The sequence below is a fragment of the Phaethon lepturus genome, unplaced genomic scaffold, assembly GCF_000687285.1.
Source record: "Phaethon lepturus isolate BGI_N335 unplaced genomic scaffold, ASM68728v1 scaffold32677, whole genome shotgun sequence".
Classification (NCBI taxonomy): Eukaryota; Metazoa; Chordata; class Aves; order Phaethontiformes; family Phaethontidae; genus Phaethon; species Phaethon lepturus.
In genome coordinates, this window is record NW_010554588.1 from 26754 (window position 1) to 48656 (window position 21903).

Consider the following 21903-nt stretch of genomic DNA (forward strand, 5'->3'; position numbering starts at 1 on the left):
TATCAAAGTGCAGAACACCAGGAGTGTAGTGTCACTGTTAGTTTGGAGATGCAGTTCACCCAAACTGGACACCCTCAACTTACTAAATGTAAATAACTGCAACATGTTCCATTTTATAAGGCACCTGTAATTCCTGGACTTTTAGAGGTGGCATGTATAGGTCTTAAGTGTTAATGCTGTGAACACATAACCAAGTACAAGATGTTGAAGGTTGGTGAAAGAACAAAAAACTTGATGTAAGCACAGATTTTCAAATAGTAATTTTCTTACTTGTGAGATTGAGCCTCCCATGATGAAGGAAGGTTTTTCTGATGGTACACTTGTTTTGGAAGATGGAATGAGTGGTGGTGGTGGTCTGGTGGGTCTGGTTGTTGGAAGGCGGACTCCTTCAGGTATATTGGTTATTACTTGGTGAGGTGCTGGCTGGAGAACTTGGGGGGAAATTTGTACATTAAACATTACAGTCTGTTTCAGCTCTACTAGTTGTTAGAAAGATAAGAACAACAGAAATAGCATGGTTCATCTGACAATTTCTGATGGGAATTGCCTCACAATACCCAAAAGCTATCTAAGCTGTGTTTAAAACTGAAATTCACTATGTCCAAGTGTATGTTACGCATAGAAACTGAATGGAGAATTTCTAACCTTACATCGAAGTTAAAAAAGAAACGGCAAAAGCTGCACTGTAGAATTGCAGACTCTGAAAACTAAGCTTTTAAAAATAGGACCCAGGGTACATTCAAGTTTTTTGCTGTTTTCCTGTTTTTAAAGAAAGTTCTTATACTTTAAATGGAAGGCAACTGAGCCAAGTATAATCTAAGCTTCCCTGATTTTGTCTTTTCTTAGCATGACATTATACTCTGAAGGGAAAAGCAATAATCCAAGTTTCAGAATTAAGATTTGTCAGTTATTGCACTGTTCTATGAAACATTCAGTCAATAATATTAAGCAATTACAGTCAGAAGCTAATGCCAAGGATAACAGCAGCTTTCTCTCTTCCTCAGCTCCCCCCTTCGTAAGAAAGGCCACCCATGAATATAATGGTACTTGTATTAAGATTAAAAACTCTTGGTGACTTTCTCCCTATGCTGTTATAACACTTTTCAGGTCATGCTATTTGCTTAATAAAATACATGTTATGCAGTTGATGCAGCAATCAAGAACAAAAATACAACTTCTCTGGAGGTAGAAAAATACCAAGTACCTTCTTATATGCACACACAGAAAACAATCTATTTTCTTCCTTTGTTAATTCACAAAGTATTTACAGAGTAATTTGATACTACATCAGGTCACAGAAGGACAGTTTCCAAAGGAAGATGACATATCGCTATGACACGTTAACAAAATATTTACCTGGTGGGACACTATAGCGAGCTGCATTCATATCAGGCTGAGGAGAGGCTTTGTTGACTTCTCTTGGAGATAGCCTGTATGGTGATGCTGACCTTGTTGCTGTATTTTGCACTTGTGCTTCCTGTTCTATTGCTCGCTTGACCTCAGCATAAGGCATATAGGCCACTGGTTTTCCTGTGAAGGTTAAAGTTATAAGAAAGAAAAGAAACCTGGATTAGAAATTAAAGTCAAAAGGCCCAGTTTACAGCACAATTTTAACAAATGGCCTACTCCAATGTCAGATATAGTCATCAGGTACAAATGTTTCAATCAAAAAGCAGTATTAAGGTACAGCTTAATTAAATATATTCTTATATCTGTACTTCTATATCCGAAGATTCAAAAAACTTTCTACATGTGAAAAACAGTGTCTGGATCCTTTAGGTCCTTCAAGGGAAAGCTCTACTATTGAAAAATATTTCATTTAAAGAAGATTCCTTTCAAAATCCTGTGCATCAGCCAGGTTTACACGCAAGTTCAGCCAGACTTATATGCCAATCCCACCAGAAAAAAAGCCTCCCTTACTTGTTTGCTTGCCCAGAGAAGTTACAAATCAAATTTCAAATACCAATATTGCCCATCAACGGTGTTTAAAGGGAAAACATATTTTTACTGAATTCAGAAAATGAAAAACCCAGTACTAGAACTTTACAAATTACTTTTCCTTGGCAATGGACAAGTTAAGTATCCAAAATTACGAGCCAGAACAAGTCTACTGCAGCTGTGAAATTACATCTTTAACCCCTGTAGTCAAAGAAAGATGGCACTAGTCATCCCATAATAGCTTTCTAAAGATCTTTACTATTTTATTTCATGATAAAGTATTGCGCAGGTTGTCATAAGCCAAGTCAACAACAGGCCCTTTAGTTTGACAAGGTGCCCCACAACACACGCAGTGTTCTGATGTATGCAATGCAAGGTTCTTAAACAGACTGTGGGCTCTCTGCTGCATACAGCAGCTGGTGGACAAGCTTCATATGCACAGTATATCTTCAGAAGTAGCTGTTGTAATGATCTGATGACATCTCAGCCCCTTCTAGTTTTCAGATTAAGATGTCCAGGCTTGTAGAATCCGTTTACATTAACCAGAGTATCCCACCCTCTCTGTAACCACCTTGATTTTTGCTGGCAGACATTTCACACTAGAACTTTCCCACACTTCATAATACTGTACTGCCAATGCCAAGAGTTATTCAGGTAGTATTTTAGTTAAATGGTACTTATAAGCAACCCCAGACTTTCTACCTAAAGAAGCAACTTCCAAAAACCACAATCTTACCCTCCCCTCCCAATCTACAAGCTCCCTTCTCGCTATTTTAACAGGCAAAAAAATGGTTTTCTTTCATTTTACTTAGGTAAAAGTAATTAAGATGAAGCCTTTTTATAACATAATTTAAAATTGTTATGCATGTTAAATACAGAACACTCAAGTTTCAAAAAACATGATAGTTTATGCTGCTAATAATGTGGAGACAACAGAGACAATGCATGAGGATATAAAAATCTAAGAACGCAGAAACGTGCATCTGTGATGATCTCTCTAACACTGTAACATTCAGCACATTAATCTCACTCAGTTTATTTCCCTGTTACAATGTACAGCTTCTGGACCTACTCCTTTTCTGGTTAAGAAAGTTGAGTATTTAGAGGTAAAAGTTACATGCTTAGTACAGAACTGGGCATCCCATAGGATATGCTTTTCTTGCACAAAAATACCCAAAATCTTCTACTAAGCTGTTTGTAATTTGCATACTGCTGATAGAATTAAAATAATTTCAGTTCAAAGAACGAAAATATCACCAGTACACACAAGAGAGAAAGCATAATATGACTGTGTAATGAAAGTTAATAAATGCACCCTTTGGCTCTTAAGCAGCAATTTGGATGACATAACATACACACTATCCTTCTGAATCTCTTTCCTGTAACCAGCAACGGTAACAGACATGTCCTTACTTAGTCACCCTGACAGGTTCTGTGAGCAGTTTTAGCCTTGTTCTGTACTGAAGGTCACACTAAGAGCCACATTCAGGAAACACAGGTCCAAATCCCAGAGTTCAGTTCAAACCCTGCCTCCAAGTATCCTCTGTATATATACAAAAGCAACCAACCATCATATTCCCAAGAGAAAGAATCTTTCACACAGCCCTTCTGCAGACAGACAGGCTAGAGCGTGACGGTTCTACCATACTTCTGTGCCCTACTCCAGGGCTCAGTGTCCATGTATGTTCTCCAGTGCAGTAAAACACTCCTCTTAATTGTACTTCTTTAGCAATTCTCTCCCACCTTTACCTTAAGCTTCTGAAAGGGGCTCCCCCAGAACACTCAGATATCTGGGTCCTCTCACCTGCACGCCTAATCTTTCTGAATCTCTCTCTATAGGAACAACTCATTTTTTGATTTCACCCAAATGGAGCCAGTTTTTCTGCCTTATCAAAGTGGACTACAAGGTAGTTCTCCCCACACTGTAACTGCAGCAGTAGTTCTATATACTGTATAGTAGTTCTAGATACCTGTGTAGTAGACAGGTTCCTCCCATCAAGTGCCATCAGAAAACAATAGTTAATTATCAGTACACTAAACTTTCATTCCTAAATGAGGCAGCAGTGTAACATGCTGACGTAAAATGCAGTGTTATTTCCATGACAGATGTGAAAACGCCTACCTTCCCACTCAACATTAGGGCTCTTCGAAGTGCCACAAGGGCTTACAGCACTTCGATACTCCATATCCAGCTGCTCTTGCCTCTGGCGTTGCTCCTCCAGCAGTGCTGATTCATGCATTGCTTTAATGTGCCGTTGATACAGCGCATAACCACTCACTGGTGTTCCAACAGGAACAGTACAGGGACTGCAAGAAACCTACAAGGAAAGGACGGTGTTAACATCAGGTACATCAATACAGGTACTTACTAAAGCAACTACCTTGCTCAATTGCCTCCACTGCAGCAGCTGCATTCTGTGTATGAGTGTTTCAAACAGTCCACACCTGTTTTTAAGCTATTACTTGCATATTTGTACTTAAATTACTTAACCCCTCAAATGTAAAGCAAATGATACATTTCTTAATTTGTTTCACAATTTTTTGCCGCGTTAGTGTTGCAACTAATTCTAGGGACAACAGACACTCCTTCAAACATCACTTAAAACACCCCGTACCATAGGTGGTATGACAGCAGCTCGGTGGTGAAGTTGCTGCAGGTCCATCTGCCCTTGCTTTATTGCGGATGACACCAGTATTGACCCAGTGGGATTTAACAGTGAGGGCTTTGACTCCCTGTTGAAGATACTGGAAAATGAGATAGAAGGAAGGGAAAAATATCACCAAAAAGACCAAGATTAAACATCGTCAAAAATTTACAGTCAAAAGTATGCCTCTCAACTTCAAAAATACAACACATTTAACACACTGGACAAAGAGCTGTAAAATCAGAACCATGTTGTGTTGTGTCCCACAGCACACTTGGTAGAATAGACAACAGACACTGCTTTATTTTTATAATACGCAGAAATACCAAAAGAAATGTTCAGGACCTCCAATACCAGAAATTTATGTATGCTGTTTCTATATGCACAGTACTGCAAGAATACAACCCTCTTTATAAAGAATGCTTTGAAATAAATAGATAAGAAACACTAGATATATTTAGTCCACAGGACATAAACAAACAGTAGTATACAACAAATTACTTTCACATGGCGGGAATAATAAATTTGTGAAGTGGAAAGATGATGTCTGAAGAGGCAGGAAAGTGCAGAAACACCATCAACTGCGCTCTTCTGAAGACCACATGCAGAGCAACGACACTGGATACTTTTGACATTTAATATCTCTCCTGGGTACTGTGTGTATATTAAGACCACTGGGAGGGAGGGTGCATTGGCTCCAATGCGACACTACGGCTACATAGGAATTGCACCAGCAGAACAGTAAAAAAGACTTCAAATATCATCAGTGGTATCAGCTGTCCCCCAAACATAAAATGATTCCAAAGACATGCAGCATTGTCCATTTAAAGCCCCGTATACTTATGTGGGTTATCCACAGTTTTAGGGCCATGTTCCCAGGAGCTCATATTTGCATGAATACATTGTACGCTTTGGAGAAAGAGGTCATCCATTTCTCAGGACACTTGCCCGTTAATTTACGGACACTTACTGATAAGAGTAAGAAATACTGCCACTATTCTATTATTAATAGCTTTCAAGAGATTCAGTTCTACTGATAGATACAACATGGTTCAATGACAGTAATTGCTTCTATAACCTTTGAAGTCCTGTACCCAAATAAACATGAAATGTTAAAAGGTAACTAAAATATCCGTATTTTATGCCCCTAGATTATTGTATTTTTTTACAGCAAGTTTCATCTCCTACTATAAGATATATTCAGGCTGTTTTCCCTGTCAAATTCAAGGAGCTTTGGGTGCATTCTACTAAACTGAGTTTGAGAGTGCCAGAATCAATTAAAACAACTCCATCTCCAAATTTTTGTCTCTACATTCAAACAGTTTTTCACCAAAGGGAATGGACAGCCCACATACTACCCCACACTAACTAATCACCCTATTAAAAAATATTCCTAATCTATTTCTGAATGTGTAGATTTGTTCTTAAGTATTGTGTAAAAGCAACAAACTAGCAAAACCAAACCAAAGCGAAGAACTTCAGCACAGATCTACACAGCTACACAATCACTGTTGAGTTTCTTAGTGGATAGATGGGGGCATTTACAAAATTCCCCACATTACTTACTTTTTTTTTTTCCAGTTGGTCACCAATTTTTAAATCAGTGTGTATCAGAAAATCCTGCAGCAGCCAGATCCTCCTCTCCCTAACAGAAGTACCACAGAGCTACTTATCATGGAAACTCATTCCAGGAGCAATCTCTTTTCTTGCTTTGGCAAATTTTCATTGTTTCAGTAAGATGCTGTCCTTGCCAGATAATTGTTTAACACAATTCCAGTTCTCTGAACAGATCCCAAATGGCCTGATTTCTCTCATTCTCTAACTTTCCAGGTAGTTGTGCTAGTTAGCTACCTATGTAGTCAGTCTATCACCATGGAATTTTGCCTGACCCTGCCTTAGAAGGCCCTTCTTTTGGCTTTTCATCAAAATTTTAAATCAACAGTTCCCTCTGTTGCACTTCCAGCAAAGACTCTAGAAATTCCTTCCCTATGAGTAGAAACTCATAACAAAAATGTCACTACTAAACAACTTCTTAAAGGTGTCAATATGTGAATGTTAAACAATTAAACTCACCCTTGTCTGTCAGGTTCTCCATCAACTTCCTCATCAGCACTACAGGTGGCACTCGAGTCATTATCTGAATGGGATTCCTGTCTTGCTGTATTAACTTGCTGTGACAGACTATAGTCCATTTCCTCTGGTTCTGACTTTTCCTTGGGTTTCTCCATCTCTCTCTCTTTGGTATCGCTCTCTATTTTCACTTGAATGTTCTCTGGTAGCCTCATTTCAGTCTCTATGGGTTCTACTTTGGTATGTACTGGAAGAGTAATCACAGGCTTAGCTTCAACTGGATGGCTTCTACTGTCAACCTCCATAGGCTCTTCTGCCTCATTATTTATTTCTTCCTTAACCTGTGGCTCAGGGTTCTGACTTTCAGCTGTTGATACGCTTTGGGCTGTTAAGGAGGGAGATGTGCTGGTTGCAGGTTTAATGGTAGATTCTTGTTCTGTTGTCGCCTCAGTGGTTACTTTTGAAGCAGCACTCTCAGATGGAGTTTCTTCACTTGTTTTAGCAGGTTCTGCTGGAGTTGGAGATGGAGCACTTTCTGTATCAGAACTATTTTCACCACCTAGGGAAAAAAAGTTTTGACATAAAGGTTCAACATTAATGAAATCTAACTAGGCTTCGATGAACTGCTTCTTTAGAATAATCAAATATATGTCTGCTGTCCCAAAAACACAAGACTACAATTGCCCTGAATAATTGACTCACAAAGGGATAGTAACCAAAACTCAGCAGATACAGGTTAAGGAGGGAGCCTGGAATTATAGAAATAAGACTACCTAGCTAGCTCTGATCTTATAGAGAGCCAGCCAAGTAAACTCCTGTGCAAGTGTCAGAGATTTGGTACTTCCATATATTTACTATGAGATTAGAGTCAACATTCACAGTTGAAGGCACAGCTTTAATGATTTAAACTAATATGTTTGAGAAGCATTACTGGCTGAAGTGGCAAAACTGATCACGTAAACGTGAAAAATCAGTCACATTTTATAGACATGCTCATTTGCAATTCTTGCTGTAAGTTAACAGTTCTAGTTTACTCCCTTTGGGAATCATGATTATTTTCTTGAAAATGTCATCTTTGCTCTGTGAAAAGTGGTAACAGCATCAGCAGCTGGATACCAGTTATAGAAGTGTATTGATTCTTGCAGTAAAGAACCTTCTCCCTCTTTCACAAACTCCATTATATTATAAATAGCTTTTAGATAAATAAAATAAAAACATTTATGAAAAACTATGGCAACATCTAGAACACAGATGTTATAGTCAAGTCTTATCTTCTGATAAGAATCTTCATTCCTTAGAACTACATCATTATTTTAAGAACTTTTGGTAAACAAATAGATGCAATAAGGATCCATCAATTTTAACCTACCCAACTATAAAACAAGTAATTAATTTTGACTTGTCACAGAAATGGACAATTTGCTGAATTACACACACACACACTGCAGTTTAAAACAAACAAACCCCAAACAAAAAAATCCCAAAACAACCAAAACCCTAACACATAGCCATATTCTCTGATTCATCATTTATTAATTCTATTGCTTATAGCTTCACAAAAGGCTGGCCAAAACCGACTGATGTTGAGTACCTATAATTATCAGCAGTTGCAATGAACACATTTAAAAAAACCCAACACTTAAATTTGCCTGTCTGAAACTTTACTGAGACTATTAACTAGCAAAGGCTACATATTTTTGATTCAACTTGTTTCAACATGCACAATTTTTTGACCAGGTGCTCTCATTTTATCCTTTAGAAAACAGCATAGTCAAAGTATCTCAAAATACTAAGGAATAACATCTTAAGGCTGCTCAAGAAAGCCTTACATTTTTTTCCCCCTCCACACACAACTAGTGAATTGAGTTCTAATCGATAAAATCTAAGACATAGTATTTGAGTACTACATTATGAAGTGAAACACAGCTTTCTGAGCATGTAATTGGCACAAAACATACATCCTTTTCTGCGCATACACAAATTTCCTTCCCAGAAAAGTTACCTTCACTGTCTTCTGGATTCTCCTCTTCATTAGATGCTTCAATATCTTCATCCTCCTGAGCTGACACAGTTGAAGCTACACTCTCACATTGTGATACATCTCGCTCTTCACGGGGCCTTCGTGAAGACTGATAAAGACATAAAGACATGGCATTTACATTGGACTGAAAATTTGCAAGTATTATTTCCTTTTACATGCATTCTCATTTATCAATCTGAGGTTGAAATGAAAGGCAGAGATTATCTATTTAGCAGATTCATTCACATGGGCACACCACTTTCAACTTCAGGCTAGCTGTTGCTGCTCTTGATAAAAAATAAGTTTGAGAACAAACCGCTGTCTCAAGATATGTTTGGGTGACAACAGAACTACTGCAGCAAAACAGACACTCATGCTCTTCACTTCAGTGAGAGAAGACTAGGACAACACCACAGTTTAGAGGATTCCAACACTCAGGATTCTACTTTAGATGCTACAAATCTTTCAGTTCCTGGTCTGCTACCAATTCTCTTGCTCTGTTTTATAAGGTTACTGCTTATTGTGTTTCAAGGTAACCGTTCTACAGTGATGAACCTGAACTTCTCTAGTTGCTGGTCTACTGATAAGGAACGGAATGTGGTTTTCAGAGCACTAAGGAATTCTTCACGCTTGAGTGTTCTATCTGATAGAAACTTTTCTATTGCATTTTAGGCAAGAACTGATTAGTATCACAGGTCAGTGAGTATCAGCCGCCTTTTCCAGGAGTTTTATGTCACAACACAAAAACAAGTAGAAAAGGAAACAAGTGGTCATTGCAAAACAGTTTTAGTGAAGCGTGATGAATGACTTCAGAAAGATGCCAAGTTTTCCCCTGCAAAATACTCAGTGCCCACTGCACTTACCTTTTGTTTGTGCTGTTGGAGGAGGCTGTCCAGGTTGTGTCTCCTTTTATAGTTGAAGTAGAAGTTCTTACACTGAGCTTCACTTTTTGTCCCAACCATTTTGGCAATTGCTGCCCAGTTTCGTCCATGTTCCACTAGGCCTGTTCAAACGTATGGGAACAATATTTACTATGATAAATAATTCAGCTATCTAAACCCAAATAAATGGAACAACAATGCCTATGGGCATCTTACCATTGTACAGTAAGATACAGAATTACTGCTGTTCTTAAGAGAACCCTCACTATGACAATGTATTTGATAAATACTTATGGGGTGAAAAAAATGAAGCCTTCAAACTTAACTCTTTACTGTTGCAAATATGTAACACCTCTACTAAAATATTGATTTTATGCATAAAATTTACAGGTAACAGTATCTGCCAAAGGAACAGACAAGTTATAAACTACATTAGCTTTTCTATGAAAAGAATGTCTTATACAAAAGGAATTTTTGTAACTTATAAACACTTTGAAAATTTACATACAACACACACACCTTCTCATTTGTTTCACAGGCCTCTGTGGGCCAAGTATAACATCAAACATTTCTAAGTAGCCTGTATGAAAAAAGTCAACATGAGTCTCAAAAAAATTATTTTGTCTGTTAAAGATGTTTGCTCTTTTTTTTTAAAAGGCAATTTTCAAATTATTCATTTAGCATAGTGTTGCAAAAAAAAAAAAAATCACAGCACTCTTATTGAGTAATTCAGTAAGTTGTTGTAATTTTGTAAATACAAGTATTCAGAAGTCAGTCAAAAGCTTTACAAGGTTTACCTTTCTTAGCAACTTCCATTTCTTCTTCTGTCCAGCGGGATGTCTCCACAGGCTCTGCAGAAGCTGAAAGAGAAACAAAGACACTGATCAGAGAAAAGACCAGGCTTCACTATTACGGCACCAATCATGCATCCCATAGTCAACTACTCTATTTACATTAAGGCTTGTTTAAGTCACTTGGGAAAGCTACTCTTGTCAGTGGCAAGCAGACAGTTTCCATTAAACGAAGTTAGACATACAGTAGGAACCAACACAATCTCAGCAGAGCAAACTGTTCAAGACTATTCTGCCTACAAAACTGTGATTAATTATCTGTCAAAGACAACTTGTAAGTAATTTAGAAATATTTACCACCAAAATTTTATTTAAACTGTCAGTGATTACCATCAACTACTAAAAGCAGCAATCCAACATGCTATAAACTATTTCCATCTTATTTCACTGACTGCTGTGAAAGGACTGAAATGGTTATTTATTGATCAGTGGATATCAAGAAATCTACTATTCTTGATTTCACAGAGTCTCCTACTGGACAGAGAAAAATAAAAGAAAGCAGGAAACTAAGTATGATTCAATGCAAAATACTTTTCATTTACTTCTCCAGATTTGATACAATTCTGTTTAAATTTCTGAATGGCATTAAGCTACAACAGCCACCATTTCCTCTTCATAAAGTCTGCCATTATGCATAGCATGCAACATGGACCTTTCCACAACTTCCTTTAACAAACAATGAAAGTATAACTCTATAAAGTATCTGAACCACTGAAAGACTATTTTGGATTTTGCAGAAAACCCTGCAAAAATGGTTTAAAAAAACCCAAACAAACAAAAAACAAACCCAAAAGCAAAACCCACTATTGCCTTAGTCTAGCTGCTGACAAAAATCTGCCATATCAACTGAGCAAGAACGTCTATCACAATCTCTGATGTTTACAGTTAAACAAGAACTAATTTGCCCACTCGCCCCCTTATTTAGGACATGCAGAATACCTGAGCAACAAAAGAGTTGTTACAAATTTGGAATAGCAGCTGACTGTAACTACCTAGTTGAAAAGCTAGGAGCAACACACTTTGCCACAGCAGAGCACTGCAGGAAGGAAAAAAAAAAACCCCAAACTCTCCCACCATCCTGGATAATTATTTACTAGCCACAAGATATTCTGTTTGCTAGTATTTCTGCACCGCCACAAATTCGTCAGCCTTTGCAGAAATGCAGCTAGAGATAGCGCAGTCTTTTCTAGCCATACATGCCAAGAAAGTAACATTTTACTTTAAAGAATTCTCTGGCCATCTAACGCAGAAACAACAACTAAAAAACCCCAACTTGCTAGGATCTATTTCAGATTATGAAACTCCCTAAAGTACTCAAATATCAGGCCTACTTACTTAACAATTAACATCTGTGAGCTACAGCCTGTCAGTCAATCTGTGTCAAAGGCATCTGGATCTCTACAGATCCATCACTAACCCCGCAAAGACAGAAGAAGTAGTTATCACAGGAAGACTGAAATGCCTTCCCCCGCTCCACGTGGTTCTAACAGTCATCTGATTACACATATACTATTCATGAAGTTACACTCGTGAAGTTTAACAGTACCACACACTCAACAAAATTATAAGCAAGCCTAAAAATAAAGACGCAATACTAAGAAGGAAAAAAAAAAAGTGCACTGCATGCACAGAAAAGAGCCCTATGTCAGTGAAGAGCCTGATGAGCAGATGGGTCCCCGAGTGTCCTACAAATGCTACTCACAAGGTTCTGGTGGAGGTGGAAGAGGTGGTGGTGGTTCTTCAGTGGCTGCAGCTGCAGCAGCGTTTGCTTGTGCAGCTTCATTTGTCATTGACCTGGTGATTCTGCCCTTACGACGACCTTGACTATTGGCAGTTTTTCGGCCCCTAGGAGTGGCCTGCTCCCTTTCCTCTGTTTCCTCTGGTGCAACTTCAGTTTTGTCCTTTTCTTTGGTATTATCTCTGGATGTAGTTAAAATATAAATCAGTCACATTCAGATAGCCATTATGGGCAGATATTGCCGCATACGTAAAAAAAAAAAACAACCCAAAAACACAAAACCCCAACAAAAAAAACCCCAAACCACAAAAAAAAAAAAACCTCCACAAACCCAAAAGATGCCGTTAGTGAAACAGTGAAACAGAATTCACTTACTGCCCACAATTTAGAGCTGCTAGAGAATAACATAGATACATGACATTATCAACTTCAAAGAAAATATGAACACTGTGATAGAACATATGAAAACACCCAAACCAACAAGATATGAAAATTATTACATGAGCAAAAAAATAATCCCATGGCTTTTTCCAACAGTCTGATTAGTTCAGCAAGACAGAGAAATTGGCATGGCCAAAAAAAATTGTTTACTGCACAAAATCTAACCTAAACAAGGACAGTTTTCAGTCCAGGTTTCACAGTCAGGCTAATGTGAATCCTGTTCTGATCTTTGCAAAAAAAATGCAATCTAAAGTGAGTTGTGCGTTTTCAGTACGTATACTTACTTAGATTCCTCCTTCTCATCCTTTTCCTCCTCATCTTTCTTTTCCTCCTCTTTTTTCTCTGCTTTTTCTGCTTTTTCCTCTTCTACCTTTTCTTCTACCTTTTCTTCTTGAGAAGGACGAGCAATTTGTTGCTGAAACAAAATGGGATTTACACATTACGACAACTTGATCACACAAAGGTGCAGCAACTTGTACTCAGAGCAGCACAAACACTGATGATACCTTACCTCCCACTTGATAATATTTTAAGTTACAGTCACTGCACACCGGTCAACATAACAGTAAAACGCCCCTGCCGAAACCTGTAACACCTATCTGCACCCTGAAATCATAACAAACACGATGTTCCAGGCATTACCTCCCAGGCTTCAGAAGTCCCCACACAGCTAATATATAGAAATATATAGAGACTGCACATTGTATATCCTCACTACCTCTCAATTTATTTTCTCTTCTGTTTCTTCTGGTCAACTGTCCTATTCAAATATGGTATTTTGTCTTATAAATTCCATGGAGGAACAGGCTTCTTTTGCAGCATGAGCATGGCGGTGATAACATACACGTACATGTGTCAAGAAATACATGAGCTGTTGTATGCCACACTAAAAATGAACAGCTATGTTTTAAAAGTGCTTAGAGAGGTCTAATCAACATCTTGCACAGTAATCGTGTTACTCCTCTCAAATTTTATTTTTAACATTGTCCATTTTAAAATAGTGAAACATGATCGCTTACAACTTGGAAGCAGAAGATCTGGTAGCACAAACATGATGACCAACTCTAAGCCACCTTCTCAAAACTGTCGCTAGTAATTAAGAAATATAATTGTTCAAAAAATTGGGTCAGGAATTTTAGACTTACATTTCCAGTGAATTTATGGAAGGAAAATTATAGCCGAATAGTACTTTTATTTAAAAAAAAACCCCAAACAACCATCCCATAGTCTTTATTGAGATGATAGTTTTACAAGCACATAAGCACTGACAAATGACAAAGTAATTGCCATTAGCTGTTGTTATCCTAAGGAAAACAGCACAAAATACTGTTTATGCATTCCCTGTTAAGGAGCTCTGGGTCCTTATCTTTCAGAGCAATCCAGATGACTACCATGTGCAAGGGCATCTCATTTTAGAAAGCACACAAATTTTATTTAAACTTTCCAGAAGACACAATCTGCTTCAAACAGGAATTAATGGAAGGAATTTCAGTTACTTAATGCGATCACATAGAATTACCAGCATGGTCCCTTATAGCTACTGGTTTGTTTTTCTTTTTTAATTCAATTAACAAAATGTAAGAAAAAATTGTGGCATTGTTTTTGCTATTCCTTATCACACAAAAAAAAAAAAGCACTTTGGCATTCCCTGACCAACTTCTCTGTTAGAGGTGGCCTAACATTAGACAAGCCAAATATCCTGTGATGTTTTAAGAAAGCATTAGAAAAATGACACTGCTCATACACGGGAAAAAAAAATCTATCAGAAAATATCTGTGAAATGTGGCTACAGAAAAGATTTCCTTACGTTTTAGTGTTGTTATTCTCCCTAAATATACTTAGGTACCTAAATACTGCTTTTTGCCGTCCACAGTGATGTATGTGCACATGGCCAAAACATGTCGCTTTCTAACACCGATGAATTTCTGTGTCCATAGCTCATCTGCAAATTCCTTTCTCTTCAGGCTAAAATACGAAGCAGTAGTTGGCTGCCACTAAATAAACCACGTTGCCCACTCCCCAAATTCCCAGAACCCTTACATGAAGCAAACAGCAAACGAACCAATTCTCCTGACAGGCCTCAAAAGCCAGCAACCCACATCAAGCATCTAGATCTTAATCCATATTGCCCGTTCACACCGCATAGTATCTGCAACAAGGTCATCGTCTGAGTGCCACAGAAAATCCAAGCCTTCTATGCTAGGCACCAGACAAGAAGAATGAGAGAAGAAAGACTGAGGCTGCAGGCAAAGTTATACTGGGCAGGACTACAATTAAAGGCAAGGGGAAAGGGGAGTGGAAAAAAGAGCTCTCTTCCTCCTCTCCGAAAATACCTAAGTTTATTTAAAATGCATGATTACCGTTTAAATTCTACCTTAAAAATGTTTTTGTAAGAAACTACAGAACATAAGAGGGTAGGGAGTTGGATGCGGCCACACAGAGGGAATCACTCACAGGAGTTTACACTGAAGGGGCTTGAACAGGTTAAACAAACCACCTCAGTCAATGGAGTCACCCAGTTCAGAGCACCCACAATACCCAGATGCTCTCCACTCAAATCTGGTGTGTGCAGAACCAACTTGTTCCTTACAGGGTGTTAGGCTCTGCAAGTCAACTTTGAAAAGCAAAATACATGTAATATTTATATGACACTACCTTTCAAACGAATACCTGAAGTACACTTGGCAATTCATGGAAAGACAAGGACAGAGATCTCCAAGATCGCTGCTCGAGGACTTTGTTAGTTAGATTTTACAGTCCACTGAAAAATTGCTCAAAACAGGCTTTTCCTTTTCACAGAGCAACAAACCTTCCCGTAAGTGTAGCAGCAGGTGTCACTGTTTCACTAGCAAAAATGAGGCTGGAAATAGTCATAAAAAGGACTTGGTTTTGACATTTTAATAATAGGAACTGAAGCAGAAAACCCAAACACTAACCACTATCATCTTGCTGCAAATTATTAGCATTTCAGATGCTGGCATTACCTGGCTACGCAAAAGCTTCCTTCAAGCAAGATGCCAGACAGACGCACCAAGGTAAATTATTTTCATTGTGCTAGATAAATTGGCCTCAAAAGCAAGGAGTTAAAAACTGCATTTTCCGAAGAAAAAAAATATTTTTTTAAAAATAATGTATTTTACATATAATCTATTTACAAAACTGTTGCTGAAAATCCTCTGTTCTTTTTGCCTGGCTAACTTAACATCACACTTTGCAAGTAATAGGATTCTCTATGTCACAGTGAATTTATTTAACATGCATAATCAATAGGTCAAGTGCAGGTTAAACACAAACCTTAAAACAGTTGAAGCCTTGGTCAGCGACGTACCTGCACATTCATCTGTTGATTAAAACTTTTACTATCCAGGCAAGGGGACGGGCTTTAACTCGGGGTACGATTCAAAAGGACAAAACCCACACCAGGACCGACATCACACAGCTCTTTAGCAGAGGCTGCCTGACCCAGCAACGTGTTTATTCCAGGAAATTGTGTCATTCTGCCACTTAAACTGCCTACAGCAGAGTTGCCCGTCTCACATACAACCTTCTAATCTCTCCGGGGTCACCCGAGGTAATCCCCACCGAGCTCGGCTTGATTGGCTGTCGCAGAAATACAGCAAATTTCTGTCTAGTCAGATCACTGGGGCGTACCACCTGCCGCAAAGGCACACGGCTCGCGCCACGGGCTCGCGGTTGTGCTGACCGGGCAGCCCGACCGCAGAAACACACCCCTTACCGACTACCGCTTCGCTACCGAATTCCAATGAAAAATTTTACTCGGAGACAACCTCCTTCCAAGGAGTTATTTAAGGAATCCTCTACAATAGATGCAAAAGCATCTTGTAGCCATGCTTTCTTCCAGCACCATGTTCAAAACGTGCTCTTCATTTGAAAAGTCGCATTTGGTTTAAGACACGCTTGTTTAGTTGCTTCTGCGAGCATTCTGGAACGGTTTAGGTAGCATTTCACAAAAAGGCCTTTCTAGACCTATTTGAGGACAAAAATGTATCAGAATTCAATAAACCTTATGTCTCACAACTTGACATGCCTTAATCTAGCAATCAGCTTCTCTAAAGTAAAATCCTCCCCACTGAAACTTAAGTCAAGTTGTACTCACTACATTCTCTGAAGGATTTCAACACCATTACAATGATTAGTATCTTCTCCACAGCAATATTCCATTTGCTTGCCTTCTAATTTACAAAAATATATGAACTATTAAGAGTTTAAGCTGAAGCACCTGTTACTGGCATAAACACATCTTGGAGCACATCGTAAATCTCGCACGCCTTGTGTTTGCCGTTCAGCGATGAAGTTTCAGGTTGCTTCAGAGATATGAAAAATATCAGCTTCAGACAAAGCTGGGGTGTGGGACGGAAAAGGGGGATGAATTGTATTCTGCAACCATAAGATAAAACTTCTGGCAAGCAAGGCAGTTCAACACTAAAGTTTTTCTTTTTACTAGCTGTTATAGATGTCGCTAATTAATAATTAATAAAATTAAGAAATATAAATATTATTTTTGGTACCATGTAATTCCTTACTACAGCGTTACTAAACATGCTAACTACAATACTTCTGAATTTAAACTTCCCAAAATGCTAGAATTTCCCATTTAGAATGTTTAGAGTATTTCCTTGAGTTTGCAAGTATACCTCAGCATTCTTCAGATCTATAAAGTCTGAAACTTATCTGCATCCTTACTACAGAGCACACATTAACTGTCTAGCAGTTGCCCAAAGTTTAGTGACCTGCTGTAGTACTTAATGTGGATCAACAACTAGCAATTTAGACATACAACTGTGCTAAAACTCAAAAAGCGAGCAATTTGAGTTGAACCAACAATTACAGCAGCTTCAGTGCCCCAACTCACATATTTAGTTATTGACACATAAATCAGTATTCAGAGAAGCAGTTACAAAGTCAGGCAAAGCACCTTGGGGTTCCTTTTATACTGAGCAAAGTTCACTAATCTATGCCCTTGTGTACAAGAATGTAACTAAAATCTCTCTCATTTATAGGCATTATGCAAAGAAAGCAAACAATTTATAGATTGAGAAATCCCTCCAAATTTTGAATTCTACCAGTTCCAATATTCTAAAGTTTAACAATGCTGCAAGGCATTTAAATATAGTTATGATCTTCTGAATATCTCAAAACTTACAGTTACATTGCATTACAGCTTGAGCCAGTTCTGTCTCCTCATCTCTCAGAACAGTTGCAGAACAGCATTACAGCAAAGATATTGCTCAACATGTGTATACCTACTATGATCACACCAATCTCATTTTATACTGGAATATGAACCTGAGCCTCTTAGAATGGCAGCATTATCTGTGTTTAGTGTCCACAGCAATTGTCCACATTTTGGACAAATTTTTCTTTCCATCTTCTTTGTATATGCCATATATCCATACTTTAACAGGAATCTTTCACCATCACTAGTCACATAACAATACACTTTTCCTACTAAAAAGCATTACTAGGCTTAGAAAGTCTAACAGAAGTTCTGGCAAAATACAGGATTTTTCCAGTATTTTCTCCCATTACAGCAGGTCACAATTAGTCAAAGTAGAAGCTCTAACTGAATCCTGTGCATAATGAAAATGACCTTATCCCAAGCAATCCATATTTTGTGGGGTACAGACAAGTAAGTCTTCTGCGACACTACCTCTTCTCTTAGAACACCAGACCATAATTCAAAAGGTTTAAGTACAACAGCACCATAGAAGCACAACACGATGACCATTTCTAGCAAACAGGATCAATTTATCAACTGAAGCTGTTTGCAGCAACTTTCTTTTATATAAAAAAATGTATTTGCTGGGACTCTCAGAGAACTTTTTTCTTTTGCAGTTCAATACAGATTTCTGCAGTCACAATACCTTGAAGTCTCAATAAATTTACTTTTAGTATCACTGCTGAGATATGACTAAATCCAATAACCCACAAGTCTTCAGATTTTAAGGTCTGTGGATTTCTAAAATCCCGTATTTGAGAGGACCCTCCCGCCCCATCAAGCTTCAGTTACAACAAAGCACTGGGTATTTCTTTGGCACATTGTACCTATATCAGTTTCCAACTGTTAAGTTCATTTTAAGGATACAAACTCAAAATACTGCAGGCTTGGTTGTTACATCTAGTAGTCTGTTCATGTACTTTATTTCATATATGACCCTCTTTCCTAACCTCGTCACTGACATATCTTTTATTCTATTTTCAGTACTTCCTAAATAGCTGTTTCTTAATCGTATTTTTTTTTGTTTTCCAACACACACATTAACCCTGGTAGTCTAGCAAAAGTATTTATATGCTTTTTGAACATAATATGCTGTTCTTTTCCCCTCCAAAGACGTCCAAAACTTCCAGACGAATACTTCCTGAATCAGCAGAATTTTTTATTTGCATGCATTAAATTGGTCTCTTTCTTCTGGCTATTAAGTTCTAGTTTGACTTTGAGCCTGATCACCAAATAAAGATTACTGTTAATTTCTGCTGTTTTACAAACGTTGGTATTATGAAGTGGTTATACATTTTCCACTGCAAGTCTCATGCTAAACCTAATTTCTTGGCTCCAACATAGCATTTAATGATGGATTTGACTTCAGTGTCTACGGCAGGGTCCTCAAATAAAATTAATTGTCATATTAGGAAAAATAAAAAAATCAGAAATGTGCAAAGAAAGAAGATATTCCACAGAATTAAAAACAAACTAACCAATAACACCCTTGAAGTTAGGATTCCTTAAGTTTAAAAAGGGCAAAAATGCAGTAAAGAAAAATAAATTATTTTTCTTTCCCTCCCATCCCCTTATGCATATAACATACTGGCTGTATTGGATAGTATGACAATAAAATAACAATATTCAAGTGACAAATAAATTTAAGATACCTGGTTTCTTCCTCTGCGTTTACCATAATTCCTTCGCACAAGGGCTTTATAATTTTCATTTTTCTTGGTCAAGTAATAATATAATACACAGTCGGGAACATTCTAAAGTGAAAAAGCAAAAAAAAAAAGAATTCGGTTTTGCTGCTATAAAAAAATTATGGTTTTAGTATTTAATTTCTCTCAACACTTAAGCTATTGAGCCCCTAGACTAAAACAAAACGCTATTAGATTTGTTTGCTCAGCAGGGAAGTGAATTGACACGCAAATATAACAATATAACTATGCATAAAATTATAGTGTTAAATGCAAGTCTAATGTATTTATAATACCCCTCAGCTACTTCAGCCTGCATGATTTAATCTAGACAATTTGCAAGTTTGAAAGCTTCTATTTGTCATAATAGCTGTACGTATTCAAGATTCTGTTGTAAGTCTTAACAAATCCTAAATCTCCATTACTTCATACATCAGTTCTGCAAAATCCGTTCTGAAGACTAAAATTAGTTCTAAAGACTAATTCAGCCAGCAGTACGATCCCACTGACTTGAAAGTTGGTAGCAAGATTTCTTAAGAGTTAGCACAGTGGCTCAGCAGAGACAATTATGCCCTTATCTAAACAGTGAGGTAGTTAAAGGAGCTTACCTGCTTCAAAAAGAAAATAAGATGAAAACTAAATGAAGTTCTAGTTTCTTTTATTGTTGGCAATGGTGTCATTTCACTAACTTTTGTTAGATGTTTGCATGCACTAATTGTGTTACTGATCACATACTATAAAATCCTGTCAAAGCAGTAACTTTTTTTGGACTTACGATTTTTTCCAAGAAAAGAAAATGATGCTGGGATACATGACTAGTATTTGGAAAGTTAGGGATCCCACCCTAGGCTCTACTTATATTAAAAAAGGTCTTACCTTTCGTTCCAGGTAGGAAGCAATTAGACCAAAGTTCTTGGGATGTTGGACAAACCTTTTATAAATAAAAAATTATTTAAGTTTAACCACATAATTCATGATCAAATAAGCAAAGAAGTCTTCCAAACAACCTGTTCCATCAGCAAGCCTTTGATTTATATAACTGAAGCTAGTCTAAAAACCCCAGTTTTCAAATTGTGAAAATTTAGAACTAAGCACTTAAAATTAGCTATAAGTTGATATAATGAGATCATATATCTACTCTTATTTTAATCTTATCATGGAACTAAAGTATTTTTAAGATAATTTCTTATCTAAGGACTAAAGGCATGTGAGCCTGCTCAGTTGAAGAATAAGTGAAGAAGTCTAAAGCTTTTGCAATGTTTCATTCATCCAACTAAGAACATATTGAATATTACTGCACAAAAGCTTCAACATTCACAGTTTAACTGATGTTTACTGTGGGGTTAGGTATTTAACTGTCATTTGCAATGTAATAAAAATAAAAGATAAGAAAGCCCATTACTTTTCTTTAAAAATCTCTTTCTCATGGTCGGTCCAGACATTCATGAACTGTCTGTCTTTATAAACTTTCATGGGATCCTCCATCAGACCATTCATATTAATAAACTTCACTCGTCTTTGTTCCGCATCAAACATCATGGGAGGAATGACAGAGAGCTGACGCATTTGTTTTTCATTATTCTACAGGCAAAGAATAAAAGAAAAGTAAAGAATACAAAAAGTTGCTACAAATGTTTACAGTTCTTGAATTACACAACTCTTTAAAGCTCCACCACAGTATACATTCACAGTTGGTTTGAAATTTCTTTTTGTTCACTTCTTAACTCTTCTAGAAGTTGTCACTGTCCCAATGATCATTTAGACAGTCAGCTAAAGGAAATATTGTCACAAATGACAACAAACTAAAAAGGTGCAGGGTTTTAGAAAGGAAGAGTTTTCACATGTTTGTTAGAGCTGTAAAAAACTGCAACGAACAGACACATGAGAAAAATCTAGGACAGACACAATCAGAAACCATAACCCTTGAAGAAAAGTATTTGTAAGACCTTTTTCATTCCAAACTTCACATAGACTCTCTCAAAGAACCCAAAGAGGTTTCTCTTATCAAAAAACAAGCCCTCTGAAAGAGACCTTTCACTGCCAGTAAGAGTATATTGACTCATTTGCTGTGCTTTAGCAAAGTACAGACAATATCCTCACCTCCTGCTCAGAAAGTCCATCAATGATTTCAGAAATCTCATGTTCACTTCTAGCAATAGTTGCTGAAAGTCCAGCCCCTCTTTGACCAACTCTAGAATCAGAGGAAAACAGAAGTAGTAAGGATAAAGTGGAAAATAGCTATATTTTCAGATTTTGTACACAACGACAACCTTCAAAATTCTTTGAAATACTGCTACCAGCCTCCCAAATTAGTGGGGTGTCAGAGTACAAACTCTGTTCCTGTACTGCAATTTCAAACAACTGCTCAGTTTTACAGGTGAATTTGCAAGGCTCA

At 37.5% G+C, this 21903-nt stretch overlaps 1 protein-coding gene across 4 annotated transcripts in view; it reads right to left on the bottom strand.

Annotated features, from left to right (window-relative positions):
* Window positions 1-21903, bottom strand: part of NCOR1 (nuclear receptor corepressor 1) — a 59080-nt gene that overhangs the window by 20038 nt on the left and 17139 nt on the right. For 2 of the 4 annotated variants that reach the window (XM_010291907.1, XM_010291906.1), the window contains 13 exons: window positions 21609-21699; window positions 20911-21089; window positions 20385-20439; window positions 19476-19577; window positions 12869-12999; window positions 12108-12325; window positions 10352-10414; window positions 9537-9676; window positions 8656-8782; window positions 6657-7212; window positions 4554-4683; window positions 4061-4256; window positions 271-431 (listed from right to left, as the gene is read on the bottom strand). In XM_010291907.1, the coding sequence (XP_010290209.1) occupies window positions 271-431; window positions 4061-4256; window positions 4554-4683; window positions 6657-7212; window positions 8656-8782; window positions 9537-9676; window positions 10352-10414; window positions 12108-12325; window positions 12869-12999; window positions 19476-19577; window positions 20385-20439; window positions 20911-21089; window positions 21609-21699 (2149 nt within the window). Of the gene's footprint in view, window positions 1-270; window positions 432-1356; window positions 1522-4054; window positions 4257-4553; window positions 4684-6656; window positions 7213-8655; window positions 8783-9536; window positions 9677-10351; window positions 10415-12107; window positions 12326-12868; window positions 13000-19475; window positions 19578-20384; window positions 20440-20910; window positions 21090-21608; window positions 21700-21903 lie in introns of all 4 variants that reach the window. The other 2 variants (XM_010291905.1, XM_010291904.1) reach the window with 2 other exon arrangements.